Source organism: Acomys russatus, chromosome 25 (genome assembly GCF_903995435.1).
Source record: "Acomys russatus chromosome 25, mAcoRus1.1, whole genome shotgun sequence".
Lineage (NCBI taxonomy): Eukaryota > Metazoa > Chordata > Mammalia > Rodentia > Muridae > Acomys > Acomys russatus.
In genome coordinates, this window is record NC_067161.1 from 47469563 (window position 1) to 47486155 (window position 16593).

Genomic DNA, 16593 nt, shown 5'->3' on the forward strand with positions numbered 1-16593 from the left:
GACTGGACCTAGACCCCCTTACACAGATGTAGCTGAGGGGCAGCTCAGGCTTCCTATGAGTCCCCTAGTAAGAAGAGTGGGAGCTATTTCTGACAAGGACTCTGTTGCAAGCTTTCGATCACTTCCCCCTGGCAGGGTTGCCTTGCCAGGCCACCAAGGAAGAGGATGCACTCAGTCCTGATGTGACTTGTTGTGCTGGGGTGGATTGGTTATGGGCACCCCCCTTTTCTGAAGGGGAGGGGAAGGGGCATGAGAGAAAAGAGAGGGAGGGTGGGCCCAGGAGGAAAGGAGAGAGGGGAGCTACAATTAGGATGGGAAGTGAATTGATTAATTGAAATAAATAAAAGTCACTCAGTTTGACACTTTCTTACTGTGGCTAAATGGTCCAAGGCAGTAGACATTCAGTAAAATGAAGGCAACATGTTATCTTTTTCCCATCAAGCTCCTTGCTGTGACTATAATACAAAGGTTGCTAAATCCTCAGGAGTAAATTCTATCTTGAACACATGAAACCATAGATAGATTCGCCTGGGTGGGGCTCTGAACAGAGAAATGGAACAGCTCGGTATCTGGTATCCGAGTGCAAGTGTCCTACCTGTGTGCTACTGTGATGATTAGGCACTCTCTTCGGCCTCAGGTTGGTTTGTATGTGTAAATTCCCACTTGAATTTGCCTCATAATCCACAGGACAACGCCAAGCACCTCATCCTGGGAAGACTCCACAGGCCCTTCTTCACTGGTAAGAGAGAAGAAAGAGCTCCCATTGAATGTGCCTGCAGGAGAGGATGTGGCTGCTTTCTGGGACCAAATTCAGAAACCAGACTAGGGATTGGCACCAAGTGAGAGCTGCCACAGACAAGGTCCAAGCAATGGTTTCATGTTCAGCACAGCAGAAGAATGAAGGGACAGGGGGCAGCCCCTGAGGAAGCATGTGTGAGTGTGTGTGTGTGAATGTGTGTGTGTGTGTGTGTGAGTGTGTGTGAATGTGTGTGAGTGTGTGTGTGTGTGTGTGTCTGTGTGTGTGTGTGTGTGTGTGTACAGGCTGAAGATGGGTGGGGTACATGTAGTCCCACAGGGACAGACAAGCTGCTGGAGAATAAGATGTGCCTACTCACTCTGGAGGAGATGAAGGCCAGGGAATGATGCTCCCGTGGGAAGGGCATAGGGCAGCTTGCTACGCCTTTTCCCATAGTCCCTGCAAGGCAGCACTCTTTCGGTTGTTCATTTAACAAGTAGCCACTGAGAACTTTCTAAATGCTGCTCTGGGCACTGGGTGGAAGGACATGTGGGAACAAACATGAGCTCCATGGTTTTAGTGCTCTTTCCATGTGAGGATCGGACAGACCATCAACAAGAACAATCTCCACTAAGATGGTGTGAGAGTGAGCCAGGGGCTAAGAAGACAGGCCACAGGCTGAGGGGTTAAAGACTGGGGTGTGCCACCTGATCGTGAGGTCACAGGAGTCATCTCTGGGGAAGGGAAGTTTATAGTGAGAGCTGAAATGAAGATGGGGTGGCAGCCAAGGGAAGATCTGGGGCGAAGCACCTCAGCGGAAGGAACAAGAAAGCAAAGGCAGAAGAGGCCCTGTGAGCTGCAGAGCTGGGGCGCTGGTGAGAATCTGAGTATCCACTGCTCCCAAGCCCCATAGGCATTGAGGTCAAATCCTTGAAGGAGACACTGAGACCTCAGTCTCTTCCTCTTCCTCTTTTTGCTCTCCTGGCACCATGACATGAACACCTTACCCCACCATACACTCCTGCCATGATGTACCGCCTCACCACAGGCTCAAAGGCAGCAAGGCCAAGCAACCACAGGCTGAAATGCTCAAAGATGTAAGCCAAATAAACCTTTTAGCTTCATAAGCTGCTTACTCGGCTGTCTGTGACTTTGTATCTAAAGATGTCTGCAGATGCAAGGGCAGAAAGGCCTGAAGTTTGGGCCCCAGGAAGCTTTGGGAAGCTCCCAAGCAGACTTCCTGGAGCTTCTCCTGGGCCTGGTCAGGAGAAGGCAGAGGCTGAGTAAGGCCAAACCCTGTCCTAGCTCAACCCTCGAACCCTACCTACAGGCTCTACACCAGACTGAGCGTGACGCGGCCAAGGGAGAGCTATAGAGATGGTGACAGGAGGTTGGGTTCTAGCTGCAGTCTCAGCAGATATCCTGGTGGGAAGCTTAGGATCTGTGTGTCTGATGGTGCTTGCTGGGTGCCCAGCAATTAAATTCAAAGGGACCAAAAAACTAAACACACACGAGGAAACCCTGAGGCTCTGAAAGAGAAGGTGCTGTGTGGAAGTGGCCTGCTTTGAGGGGAGTAGCGAAGGAACTCGCCCCCTTGCCCCCCAAACAGGAGTGAACAGTAAGAGAAGGGGAGGCATGGAATGGAACAGAGTTACAAGACTGGTGAGAGAGGTCGGGCCCAGGCTCCCTCACCTCCCTCAGGTTCTACGCTGCTAAGGAGAAGGCAGAGCTGTCCCCACCCCACTCCACCTCCACTGATAAGCCAGCCCATCCAGTGAGGGCAGCAGAAAAGCAAAGAAATCGCTCCCATAAATGTGGCAGGTATGACTGAAAAAAATAACCGCTGAATTACATAGCAACCCGCCTTTCACAGTAGGACAACTACAAAAAAATAAAAAATAAATAAAAAAAAGGAAGAAAACAAATGTTGGTGAGCATTTGGAAGAGACTCCCAACTCTCCCCTGCTCCTGGTAGGGATGTGAAAGGGTGCAGTCACTGTGGAAAACACAACGAGAGCCCTAAAAACTCAAGAATAAATAGGGCATCGCCTGTACCCTGGGCCATGTGTTGGTGCCCAGGCTCACGTTGAAAAGGCACTCGCACTTTGGTTTTCATTCAGGACTTTCAGGGTTGCATCTGATCGGTACTAGTGTGTTTATACATCCTTTAAAATCTGTGTGTCTTGAGCCTTTATTGGATAGAAGTGGACTCAGGTTCATCAGCTTCAGTTACCAGCAATGTCTAGTTGAAGAGTCAACACCGCCCACTTGTTTTGTAAATAAAACTTTATTGGAACATAGACACGTCCATTTACTTTTATATCACCTATGGCCACAATGTCCTATTTGAATGGTGTAATGGTGACTACAGTGTGTAACATGCCTGACTCACGGATTACTATCTGATCTAGTACACAAAAGAGCTTAAAGACTCCACCCTAACTTAATTACTCCCCCCCCCTCTCTCTCTCTCTGTGTGTGTGTGTGTGTGTGTGTGTGTGTGTGTGTGTGTGTGTGTCTGTCTGTCTGTCTGTCTGTGTGTCTGTATGCATCTGTGTACTTAAATGTCCTCTGTGAAAGGTAATATGTTTTTCACTGACTGTAACATTGATTAAAAATAATTAAAATATTTGTAGTATAATAAAAAGGCAAACTACTTAATATTAACAAATAGATACACTAGTGTTAATAAGCAGAAGTAGGTACCTCTATGGCACAGGTGTAACTGGGTCTTGGACGGTGACCACAGAGAGCCATTTTGGTAAAGGTAGGGAAATGAAAGGGCATGAAGAAGACCAGGAAGGGAAAGTTACAAGCCTGGGATTTATGTTTACTCTAGAGATAGAGAAAGGACCAGATGTGTCCTGACAGACTCAGTGGGACAGGGCAGGGGAGCTGGCACAGAAGGGTTAAGGATGCAGGCAGTGTACATCTGTAATCCAGCTTTTAAATAGAGGGAGTCAGAGAAGGAGGGAAGGAGAGAGGGGGAGAAAGGATTAAAGATAACTCCTTCCTTCTGGAAGCATCAAGGCTAAAGACTGAAGATGTGACAGCGTAGGCTCTTGAGTCCACAACTATGAACTTATTTAATCTTTTTGATTAACCCTGAAAAGTATGGATTAAAAGGAGGAAGCTGAGAGAAAGAAGGGACCAGTGACTTGCTCACATTCACACAGCCAGTAAGTGGCACCACCAGGCATCCAGCAAGATCCTGCTCTGTGACACGGTCATGGAGGCCTGATGAATAGGACAGTAGGGCCAGCCCCACCCAGGAGATGACGAGTGGGACTTGGTTGTTCAAAGAGTGAGGGCTAGAAACTCAGGGTCACCTGAGCACATGGCTGGCCTATCCTTGCTTCAATCTCAAATGCCTATTAGGAGCTAAGGTCATGGGGAGGCAGTCATCCTGTGACAGTACAGGGTGATGCCAGACAGTGGTGGCTGTGTCAAAGGACCAAAGTCTCCATTGTTGAGAAGAGGAGGAACTGTGAGGCAAGAAAACGCCTCTGAACCACATGAGTAACTAAAGCAACGAGAAACCTAAGGAACAGGAAGGATAGACTTTAAATGACCACACCTGGAGGCTAGGCTGGAGGCTAGGTACCAGCTGTGCCTGCCATACACACTGAGCTCACGGTGCGGAAACCAAGCCTGCCATGCAGTGTAGCCGCTACCTACACCATCATTTCCCTGGTTTTTGAGTTTATCCGACTGTATTTATTTACCATTTGAGATTGCCAATTTATGCGCTTCTTAAATATTAGCTAATGTGCATTAACTGCGCCTCATATTTGTTTGCAATCCTGCACTCTTAGAGAGTGGTCGATAATATTTTAAATAGCAATATGCTTAAAATCTATTTGTTTAGTCGGCTTTGAGTTTCCAAGGCAAGACCTTGTTATTTAGCGGAGACTGAACCTGAGCTATGATCCTCCTGCCTAAGCTCTCCTGAGAGCTCGGACTGTGTCTCACACCATCTAGAAAAATATGCTTCTTCTCAAGGTTATACATAGAGGGGTCATTTGGGCTTATCTATTCATAGGCTACGGGGTCATTGACTTGGTGATGGGGAGAGTGGCATGAAGCCTGTCTTCTTAGCCTTTCTTTCAGTGAAGGCAGGACAACTAATCAAATCTCAGCATCCTTATAGATGGCACATTCTTCCCGGTGCCCTGTGATGTAGTAGACCACCTTTGGTCGGGTGCTGACATTATAATTGCCCGTGTCTCTAAGGAACAGATTTGAAAGCTTGTATGTTCTGCCTATGCTACAATTGGGAAGTCATGGGGCTATCCAAACAAACAGATTTTCTGTCCCACTGCCCCCCCCCCCCCGCTATTTTGGCTATGAATTGAATTATGTCTATCAGCTTCATACATTGAAGTGCTAACCCCGGAACCTCAGAACATGACCACATTTGCAAACACAGCCCTTGGAAATACAATTAATAAAGATCAGATCAAACTCGAGTAGAGTGGCCCCTAATCCCCAGAGTCATGTGCACAGGAACAATGCCAAGATGAAAGCAGAGGTCAGCATACAGTGCCTCCTCCCAGGAGCAGCAGAGAGGCTAGCCACCCATGGAGCCAAGAGAGGAGGGAACAGGAGGGAACAGCTTCCTCTTGGAGCTACCAGAGGAACCAGCCCTGCTGACACCCATTCACAGACTTTCAGTCTCCTAGCTGGGAAGCAACGCATGTCTGTCATGTAAGCCACTGAGTTGACCTTGTTTATTGAAGCAGCAGCAGATGGTGTCGTTCTGGTGGGTGAGCGCATCCCCTGGATCCTAGGGGGCAGAGAGGTGGTGACTTCCCTAACACAGGGTGCCACCAAGGCTCTTGGTTGGGTTATGTGAGCGTTTCTTGTTAATGAGTTGTCCCAGATGCAGGGTGGGGATGCCTAGCGGTTTCCATTACTTCATGCCACCCTCTCTGCCTGCTCTTGTCTTTTCCCTCCTCTTTCCACCCCGCCCTTCTCCCTTGCTCTCACGCTCCCAGCTTTTCATCAAGCGTCCCATTGGTCTCTCGCAGCTGTGCAAATACCCACACTGACTTAACACACAGGAGAGGCCACTCCAGGGGACAGGAACAAAGAAGACACCCAGGCAGAATGGAGGGGCCAGTCTCCTGGAGCCTACAGTTAGCCATGTGCAATGTGGCCATGTTCATAAGGAAAGAATGACAAGCTGCAGCCTACCTCAGGGAGGAAGGGAAGAGCTAGCTCTGAATCTGCAGGGTGGTTGCCAACAAATTGATGCTAATGATATCTGGATTCCCAAACAGTTAGCGGTTTCAATTCTACTCCTTTTGTTTGTACATAACGTCAGAGAGAGAGAGAGAGAGAGAGAGACAGACAGACAGACAGACAGACAGACAGACAGACATAGAAAATGGCACAGTCAAGATCTTTGTAGCTGAGGATTCTACACCTGTAGACTCAGTTAACCTCAGAATAAAAAGTTTTTTAAAAAAAATTTCAAGTTAGTATAGATACAGATTTTTTTTCCTTGTCATCATCCCTTAAATAATACAGTATTACAACTATTTCCGTGGCATGGACATTGTACTAAGTATTAGAAGTGATCTAGATATGGTTGAGAGCAATGGTTCTCAACTTGTGGGTCATGACCCCTTTGGAAGTTGAACAACTCTTTCACAAACGTGGCCTAAGACCATTGGAAAGCACAGGCATTTACATTATGACTCATAACAGTAGCAAAATTACAGTAATAAGGTAGCAACAAAATAATTTAATTGTGTGTGGGGGTGGTCACCACAACATGAGGAGCTGTATTCAAAAGGTCATAGCATTAGGAAAGTTGAGAACCCCTAAAGTACAGGGAGACTGTACATAGATGCCATAAAGACACTGAGCCCGTTTGTACAAGGGACCTGAGCTTTCCCCAGATTTTGCTATCTCCCAGGAGTCTAAAACTCATCGCTGTGGAGACTGAGGGACAACTGTAGTGCTATAGCTGCTGAGAAGAGGCAGAACACGTAGAGCCAGGATCTACACTGAGCAAAGCTGGCCAGAGCCAAGGCAGCATGGAGCTTTCCCGTTACCAACTTCCTTTGGCACCACATGCTGGAAGACAGTTCATTGACCAGCATTTCTGGATTTTCCAGCACGTAGAAATTTTATCACTAAGGTTATTCACCCTACCTAGACTAGACTCATATAGACACACACACACACACACACACACACACACACACACACACACACACACACACACAAGAAGAGAGAGAGAGAGAGAGAGAGAGAGAGAGAGAGAGAGACCTAGGCTGTCCAGAAGGAGTCAGCCATGCCATGCACAGCCATAGCCATAGCAGAGAATCCCACTTGCCATCACTGCTTACCAATCGTTTTCTCAAGAAGCTCAGAGTCAAACCTGGGTAACAATTTGAAAGAGCTATGGTTTCCCTAGCAAGGAGGTATTATGCATGGGTGAACAGGCCCTGGGGATACAGCAGAGGGATGCAGCACTGGGCCGGAGGTACCTCAGGCACATCTTTCTTTGAGATGCTCCAACTTAGCTTAGGCCCTGCCTTAAGGTGTTTTGGACCCTGAAACCTCTGGCTTGTGTCCGTGCCTAACCCTCCTTCCCCAACACACTTCTGGCAAGGACGGTTCTCTCCCTTCAAAGCTTATTTTATACACAGGAAACTACGTGAACTAATGTGAACCTCCTGTTTATTCTCATTCTTTAGGGGAAATGAGAAATAGGAAGTATTTACTTTATCTATCTGGGGAAACTGAGGCTCAGATGGGGTTGGCACCTCATCTGAGGCTTCACCCTGAATGGAGACAGATGCACCCCTGGGTAGCTCTGCCGAGGTGATTGGCCTCTACCTTTTCTCAAGTGGTGTTCATGCTACCTACCCCATAAGTAGCCATCACGATGAAACATACCTGTCGCAGCCATACCTCCTTGGGGACGATCACAGTATCTGTACGGGGGAGCTTGGCATCATCCATCATGAGAGATGAAACAAAGCAAAAGCCTAGCTGAAGTGGAGCACAGTGTGATGCGTGTGACGCTCTGGAGCAAATGGAGGTGCCTTTGGCCCACACTGAATGCGACGCAGGCAGAAGCAAGAGGGTCTTCTCACTTTCTCCTCTCCTTGTCGCCTCCCCTCCCCCATGAGCTCTTACCTTTCCTGCCCGTCACCTTAGGGAACTCACATCCTTCAGAATTTGAGTAGAGAATCTGTGAGGCAAACACACTATTGGCTGATATTGAACAAGCAACTCTTCACAGTATCGTTTCAAAATCTAGAGGTGTCAGCAAACTCTTGTCCGTATGAGGAGGGGTGACAGGAGTCAGGGAGAAAAAAGGAGAATTTAAAATGTGTTACAAACACAAATGAACAAAGAACAAATGTAAAAATTTTTTTAAACCCTCCTTTTCCTACCAGGAAAAGCAAGGAGGGCAGAAGGCACCGAGGGAGGTAAGCCCTGAGCTACCACAGTAGGTGTGGACGGCCACTCTCAGGCATACGGGGCCTCCAGGCCATCTAGCTCTCACATCAGAGAATAAGGAAGTCATCTCTTCCCGCATCACAGGATCCCTGACTGCAATTCCTCCTGAGGCACGCTTCTCAGCCACATAGCCTTGCTGATCCCAGCAATGCCCAGTCCAGTGAACGGTGATGTCATACTGTTTGGGTTGGGATCATTCCTGAACCGTGAAACAGTTAAGAAATATCCTGCCCCACTGGCTGCCAGGCTCATAAAGGTGGACCCACGTGTACTTCCTTCTTGTTCCAAGACGCAGCAGCTCATGCACTTGCTCACACCCAGAGAGAGAGACAACACAGGCCTGCCACCTCCCATGCAAACCACCCCCAGGAGTGCAGCTGGGCTCCTCCCGCTGCTCCTGGGCAATGCTTCTGGGAAGACCTTGCACAAGATGTCATCTCGGGCGCTTTGTCTTTTTACTCATTGTGGCTCTTTTGATCGACGCGGTGGGCCTGATCCTTTTGCTGCTGGGGATCTTTGCCACGCTAAATTACTGGGACTTCTTCGTCTACACTGGGGCTCTGATCCTGGCTTTGAGCCTGCTGTTCTGGCTGGCCTGGTACTGCTTAAATATCGAGGTACCTCTTGAGAAATTGGACTTGTAGGGTGGCCACGGACAAGCGGGATGAAGATGGTCTACGCAGCTGTGAACCTGAGGCCTCCTGGACACAAAGCGCGCACACAGAATGCCCCCACTGGGGCCAGGTGAGTATACTCAAGACCTGTCTTGCAAGGCAGTGAAGGAGGTTCAGGCAGGCAGGGACAGGCCAGGACTGCATGGACCAGTGGGTGTATGACTGCTCTCCAGCTGAGGGTTCCTGGAGTCTAGGTCTTTAGGGACCAATTTTTTTTTTTCTACTGTTCCTCCTTCTAGTAGGCCACAATGATTCCACATCTCTCTCTCTCTCTCTCTCTCTCTCTCTCTCTCTCTCTCTCTCTCTCTCTCTCTCTCTCTCTCTCTCTCACACACACACACACACACACACATACACACGATGGAGGGAGGGAAGAAAGGAGGGAGGGAGGAAGAGAATTATCCCTTCAGTATAGAACACAGGAGGAAAGAGCCCATCTAGATGCTCCACTGTAAGGAGGTGGCTCTAGCATTGTATGGAAAGTATGGAAAGTTCCCTAGTAGCTGCTAATGGCCTTGCATGCCCGAAGGTATGTGAACTGGCCTCTGTGGGAGCAAGCAGAGCAGAACCATCTAGAATGGCCTTTCTCGCGCTCTCTCTCTCTCTCTCTCTCTCTCTCTCTCTCTCTCTCTCTCTCTCTCTCTCTCTCTCTCACTTCCTCCCTGAATCTGACAGGTGAGACAGAGCCAGCTCCCCTCAGCAGCGCCCCTGCCCTGCTCCTCACATCCAACACATGCGCCTAGACCAGCCTCAGAGGTCCTGAAGTCTAGAGACTGGCTTTGAGTTTTCACTGGCCAAGTCGTCGTATGTCACAGGCAGGCAAGTGGCTCTGTTGACTGCAGGGAACAACGTAAGAGCTAACACCTATAAGGTTTTGACACAGAGGTGAAGGCTGAAAGGACAGCACTGGGCTGGCCCCCTAGAACCCAGAGTTAGACGGCAGCTCTTCCCGGGGGCCTGAAAGGAGAGCACTGTCCAGTTTGGTCTTCATGCCCTCCTTTCTAGGTGGCTTGGGACCTGAAGCCAGGTGCAGCTTGGCACTCCCTCTTGATTAGGAGGCGAGGGGGCAAAGGTTCTTGCTGAGCTGAGGTGGAGGGAGGAAATAGCGATTCTACCTTTTATTGGAGACTACACCTGGCCCTCAGAGCCGTGGGAATAGAGAGGCAGATAGATTACAAGGTAGATGAGGAGGTAAATGAGACGTGGGAGCCCCCCCACGGGACCCACACCAGGCTTCCACGCCCCTTAGTTAGGTGACCTTCGATGGAGTGCATCACATGGCGAGCATCTGCATTTTCAGCCTTAGAAATGAGGGTACTATTCTCTGCTCTCACCAATAGGCCAGAACGTGGCAGCGAGGGCTCTTTGCAAATGACTGGGTTCTCTTGAATGCTAAGTGTTGTTGTTAAACATGTGGCCCGGGTGAGTGACTAAGCCCTCCTGGAATCCAAACTTGGAATTCGTGATTGTCCCTCAAAGTTGCGGTGCTAAGAATCGGCTCACATTTTATGTCATGTAGCTTGGAAGCAAGGAAGGCTCCAGTTTGCCTCCTGCACCACGAGAGTAAGACAGGTGCTGGGTTAAGGTACCAGAGATACTGTAAAGATCAGGTGGGGGGAGGGGTGGGGAGAGGCGTTCACTGTCAGTCGAGAGACCCAGACACCAGCCACACAGTCAAACTAACAACATGTAATAACCAAGTGAGGTGAGGACGAGGAGGGAAGGGAGGGAGCATCAGCAGAGAAACCAGCCTGGAAGGTGACATCACAGGCTTCCCAGAGGTAACAGCAGGCTGAGCACCCAAGAAAGAGGGCTTTGATTAGAAAGTCTGTCAGGAGAGGGAACGGGGAGGGCACACGTCTAAAAGGAGCAAGAGGACAGAAGAAGGAAGAGCGAGAGCTGAGGTGATGGGGGCCTGCAGCACTCAAAGGCCCAGTCTGGCACAGACTCCCAGGGCCTCCGAAAGCATGTTAGTCATTCCTTTAATGAAAATAAAGTACTGTTGGATTGTTTGTTTGTTTGTTTTTCAAGACAGGGTTTCCCTTTGTAGCTCTGGCTGTCCTGAAATTTGCTCTGTAGACCAGGCTGGCCTTGAACTCACAAAGATCCGCCTGCCTGCCTCTGTCTCTGGAGTGCTGAGACTAAAGGCATGCACCACCGCCACCTGGCTCTGTTGGATTTTTTTTTTTTTTTAAGCCGGTATTTGTCTTGATTTAACTGAATCTGTCTCTAAAAGGTCACTGTAGCCACAGCACAAAGGGTGATACAAATTTTTATCAGAGCTTTGACCATACCCAGCACTAGGCTCCTTGTCCTGCATATCCTGCCTGTGTCCAACAGCAGCTCAATAGTCCCAGGCCAGGGAGATGGCTCAGTAGAAAGAGTCCCGTGCTGCCAAGCCTGATGACCTGAGTTCAACCTCAGAGACCCACACGATAGGAGGGGAGCACTGATCCTTGTAATTTGTCCTCTGACCTCTACATCTGCACTGAGACTTGCTTTCGCACATGCTAACACACACACACACACACACACACACACACACACACACATACACACACACACACAAATGAATAATGTAGTTTAAAATTTATTTTTGAAAAATTTAATTCAATAAAGCTGGACAGTGGTGGTGCACTCAGGAAGCAGAAAGGCAGGTGTGAAGCCAGCCTGGTCTACAGAGAGAGAGAGTTTTAGGACAGCCATGGCTAAAACAGGGAAACTCAGTCTCAAAAAAAAAAAAAACCCAAACTCAAAAGCAACCAAACAAACAAACCCCCTACAAGTTAGTGGGCAAAGTTTTAGACCATCTGACTTGAATCCTGTTTTGGTTTTTCCTATCTGTGTGACCCAGGGAAAGTTATTGCCTATCTCCATACCTGCCTCCATACCTGTATAGAGCAAGTAGTATTAGTGATGACCTCGACCTCGAAGGATGCAGCTGATAGTGGTTAAGCAAGGCTCAGAGCACTCAGTCAAGCTCTATCTTTATGCTCATAGTTGGCCCAGGACAGTGGGTGAACTTTGCTTCCAGGCACACACTCCTGAAAGATTATGATCACTTCTGCATTTGTGATGTGGAGGCAGGAACCAGGACCTAGTGCATAGAGGCAAGTGCTCGAACATTAAGCAATGTCTCCAGCGTGGTCAATTCTTAAGTAATATATGGTATTAGTAGGGTGTTTTCTTTTCTTTGAGTGGCAGGGGGAGTGGATGTTGCTCCCAAACACCAGGCTTTTACTCAGGCTCCGCTGGATTTTCAGATTTGGGGGCTACCCAGGGTCTTCGCCATGCAACACAGTCATTCCAACAGCACTTTCACTTTTCCGGTCTTCAAACTCTGTGTGTGGGAGGCCTTCCAAGCCACCAGGCCACCATCAACATCTCCCTCCCTCCTGCAATGGAGTGGGCCACAGTAACAGCTTAGCATCGCTGCTCCAGAGGCTGCTCACTCATGTGGGCGAGATGCTCTTCTATGACCCTGGACAAGTCACTTGTCTTCCCTTGACAGAGTGGTCCAAGTTAGAGATCCCTAGAGGGGGCAGGAGTACATGGCAGAGTGAGAAGGCAGGAATCCAGATGCCTGTGCTACGTACAGTCTACGCATCCGGGACACTGGCTTTTCAGCAGTTTTACTTCGTTACTACACTTGCGTATTATTGTTTTCTCTGAACCATTTCCTCTGGTGCCCAGCATTGGCTCTCTGAGATGATGGATGTCAGTTCCCTTGCATTCTGCAACCTTTGGCCCCAGTATAATCGCAAACTGTATTTATGATTTATGGCAGATTGAAACTGGTTTGGCCAGTTCTCGGCAATCAGAGTGGGGTCAAGGAGAAAGGAGCAGACAGTCCTGGGTCCTGAGCCCGATGCTGCACCACCTCCCACATCCTTCAGAGAGACTGTAAAATGAGGCAGATAGGACCCGCTCCACCCTGCCCCAGAGTTAAGGAGGTCGCATTCCTGGTCCACCTTAGGACAGAGCTGTGGCCCCGGCTGCTCTGCCAGCTCTTGTTCAGCAGTGTGCCAGTTCCCCAGAGGCAAGAGGGAAGCTGGTGCTACACCTCAAAGGCTGCCCAGAAAGTTCCAAGATGACTGGCTCATTTTTATAGCCCAACTGTGTACAAAGTGAGACCTCCTTGCTTTGATTTTTATCTCTTGGCCACTGTTTCCAGGACTGTTTGCTCCATTTTTTTAAAAATGTATTTATTTTATTTATTTATTTTTCTTCTTGGGCATGTCCCGTAAAGATAAGTCCCCACGCAAGTTCAGGTAAAGACTCTTGTCCAGTTGCAAGTAGGATTTAGAACAACTCCCACTCCAAATACACACACACACACACACACACACACACACACACACACACACACACACCTGCGCATGCTCATGTGACTTACACACATGCAGTACACACACACACATGTGCATGTGCTCACGCCACTTACACACATGTGCAGTACACTCACACACACACTCATGCACATGCTCATGCCACTTACACACATGTGCCATATACACACACACACACACACTTACACACTCCCTGGCCTCTATATTCTCTCCCAACACGCATCTTACAACTCAGTAATACACCCAGCACACATGCACACAGAGTGCCTCCTTCATCACAGTGACACATGAACACACTACGCATACATAGATACATTCCTTCCCCATTGTGCACAGGTGTTCAATGTGTACACTAGCATGACCTTAATCTAATCACATGCCACCCCTTGCCTTCGCTCACACTGGTACACACCCATCAGGAAACTATCACCAGCAGAAACAAGCACGCCCACAACTCTGCTATCAAGACCAAAAGCCATACAAAGTTCATGACCCCAACCCCAGGAAAGTGAAACTTGTTCCTCTGCATTGGTTTTTTTCAAGCAGGTGGCCTCTTCTCTGGCCACGCTGCTGCAGTGTCTGCTCCAAGGTTAGCAGGGTGAAAGGGCACCCACGACTGTTCATCAAGCCCATGCCCAGAACAGACACAGTGCTAGGGTTGTGTGGACAGCCAAGCAGCTCTCGTGTCTCTCCCGGGATTTCTAGTGTAAAGAGAGAGATACTGCAAGGGCCCACAGCTTCACAAAAGTACACAGGAAAATGTGTTCCAGGAGATAAGCTCAGTCTTGCATGGGCCCTGAAAGCTGGAGTGAACACAGAGCCCCTGGATGGAAGTGAGGGCTATGTAACTGGCCCTGGGGGGGAGGGGGGCTGAGGTGGGGGTGGAGGGGGTAGGGAGGATTCAGATGTCTTAGCCTGGCCTCCTAAGAAACAGATAAAACCCTGACAGCCAGAGATGGCATAGGCAAGGCTTGCCTGGAAATAGAAAAGCTGCAGAGACTAAAGACTCAGACAGCTGGGGAAGGCTAAACAGATAGATTGGACACAGGGGTCTTCAGTGCAGCCCATCCAAGCTCTTAACACTTAGTGGGGCTCCTGGTACTTGATATGGATGGAGATGTTGACACTACAGACTGGAGAACGGTCATATTCCACCATGCTTCAGGCAGTGTGGCTTAGCCATGTGGATTAAATGAGTTGGAAGGTAAAGGCTCAGAGATGGGGAGAACACCCAGAGAGTGCAAGCTCCGGGTAACAAAAGCTTGGAGAGAAATGATGACTGTACAATGAGGGGCAGCGTGGAGATACCCTAACAAAGGGGTCTGCCCTGCTTTCCTTCAGGGGAAGGCTGTGGCAAGGGCTCAGGAAGTGCCACCATTCCCAGAACAAGAGAGGTCAGGAGATGCCATGCCTGACTAAAAGGATGTGTTTTTTTAAATGGAGAGTTGTAAGTGCAAACGGAGCCTCATGGGCAACACTACCTTACTGGGGTTGAGTGCGCACAGTGCTTAACTCAGAAAAGAGATCAGATATGGAGCTGGCTGAAGGCAGAGCTGAAGCCATGGCTATGGATGAGATTGGGGAGGAAAAAGAGGCTGAGGGAAAGGGGGAGACTACAGAGATTGGGAGAGAAAGGGGACATTGGGGAGGGACTGTAAGACTCTCGAGGACAAGGACCTTAGTGATTAATCCACTTGAACAATGTGATAAAGCCAGTAAGTGATGGAGCTAAACTGTGACGTCCTGTGCGTCCATTCTTACTCTTTCTACATGACTGGGCATTGGCAGATCTGGCCTCGGACCAAATCTTAACTTTGTAAGCAATGCTTCCTTGGCTCTTGGTTCATTCCTTGACTTTTGTTATTATCCATAGCTGCTTCATGTAGTCATAAAGGGGTTAAATAGTTCAACCAAAGACCAGATAGCCTGACAAGTCTGAACTATTCACTGCCTGGCCCTTTATGAAAAAGTATGCCACGCCCCTGCCCAAGCCACTGATGCTTCCGATGGGAGACAAGGTCAGAGCTGTGGGCCATGCCTGTGCTTAGAGGATGGATGAGGGGTACAGCTGGGGCAGCCCAAGGGAAAGTTCCAATAATAATAAGGGAGTGCTAGGATGACGGTGGCAAAGAGGACACAGACAAAAGACATGATGAGCTGGGCAGTGGTGGCGCACGCCTTTAATCCCAGCATTCAGGAGGCAGAGGCAGGCAGATTACTGGGAGTTTGAGGCCAGCCTGGTCTACAAAGTGAGTCTAGGACAGCCAAGGCTACACAGAGAAACTCTGTCTCAAAACACCAAAAAACAAAAAAACAAAAAACAAACAAACAACAACAAAAAAACCCCAACAAAACAAAAGAAAAAAGAAGACATGATGGCCAGCGTGGGGACTGGCCATGGTCTGTTTCAGAGGCACTGAGAATGTCGAAGCCTCAGGAAAGGTGATGAGTCTCAGCAATGAGCCTTTATCAGGAAACAGTTGGAAAAGATCAGATGGGCGCTGCGTGTGGAGTGGCTGTTGAGGTGCATGAGGCCTGGGTGCAGAGCGGGCGTCAAAGTGTCTGGTGATGAAATTAAGGAGGCAGGACAGTGGCCTGATAGCATAGGATTCCTTTCTAGGGGGTGGGTACAGGAAATAGAATGAGATGGAGAGTGGAGGAGGGGAAAGGGGGTTGAGTGTGATAAACCGAGATGGACTTCTGGGAATGGGGGGAGGGAGTAGACTCAAAAGCCCAGGACGAGGCTAATATTAGCTTTGTTTTTAAGGAGCTAATATTGGATAAGCACCTTGTATGTAAGCAGACTAACCGATGCCTTATTTTCCAGGCCCCCAAGTCAGAATAAAGGACCCAAGTCTCCATTTTATAGATGAAAGAAATCTGAGTCTCGGATTTGTTTCAAGCAGTCCATGGAAAATTGATGGGTACTGAGGGACAGCACTGGGGATTCAGACCCAAGCCTGACCATTGAGTCTTGTCTGATCCATATTTGTCTACTTTTCTTCAGCACAGGTCTGCCTGAAACAGTAGAATCAAATCAAGATGGGCTGTCTTTACAGTGCATCCTTGGATAGTATCCAAGAGGGACCCAGATGTGGCAATGAAGAAGCTGTCACATCACCCACAAGGAGAGCCACAGGTGACTGTGAATACCAGGCCTCTATCTAGTGCCCGAGCACCCCTCCACTGAACCGCTGATACTGCTGCCACCACTCCAGATGTTTGTGGGGGACTGAGAAGCCGTGAAGTTCCACCAGTGGGGCTTTCATAGGAACCACCCTACTACAGGCTTAGATGCCAAGGAAACCTCTGGTCACAGTCCTTTCAAAGAACTGCCCATTGAAACTGAGTA

The 16593-nt window shown here is 48.8% G+C and overlaps 1 protein-coding gene across 1 annotated transcript; it reads left to right on the plus strand.

Annotated features, from left to right (window-relative positions):
* The first annotated feature begins 8198 nt into the window (after positions 1 to 8198).
* Tmem238l (transmembrane protein 238 like) lies at positions 8199 to 8872 on the plus strand. Its single transcript, XM_051167997.1, has one exon. It carries the CDS (start codon positions 8623 to 8625, stop codon positions 8860 to 8862), a length of 240 nt encoding a protein of 79 aa, XP_051023954.1. The 5' UTR covers positions 8199 to 8622; the 3' UTR covers positions 8863 to 8872.
* Positions 8873 to 16593: the final 7721 nt, after the last annotated feature.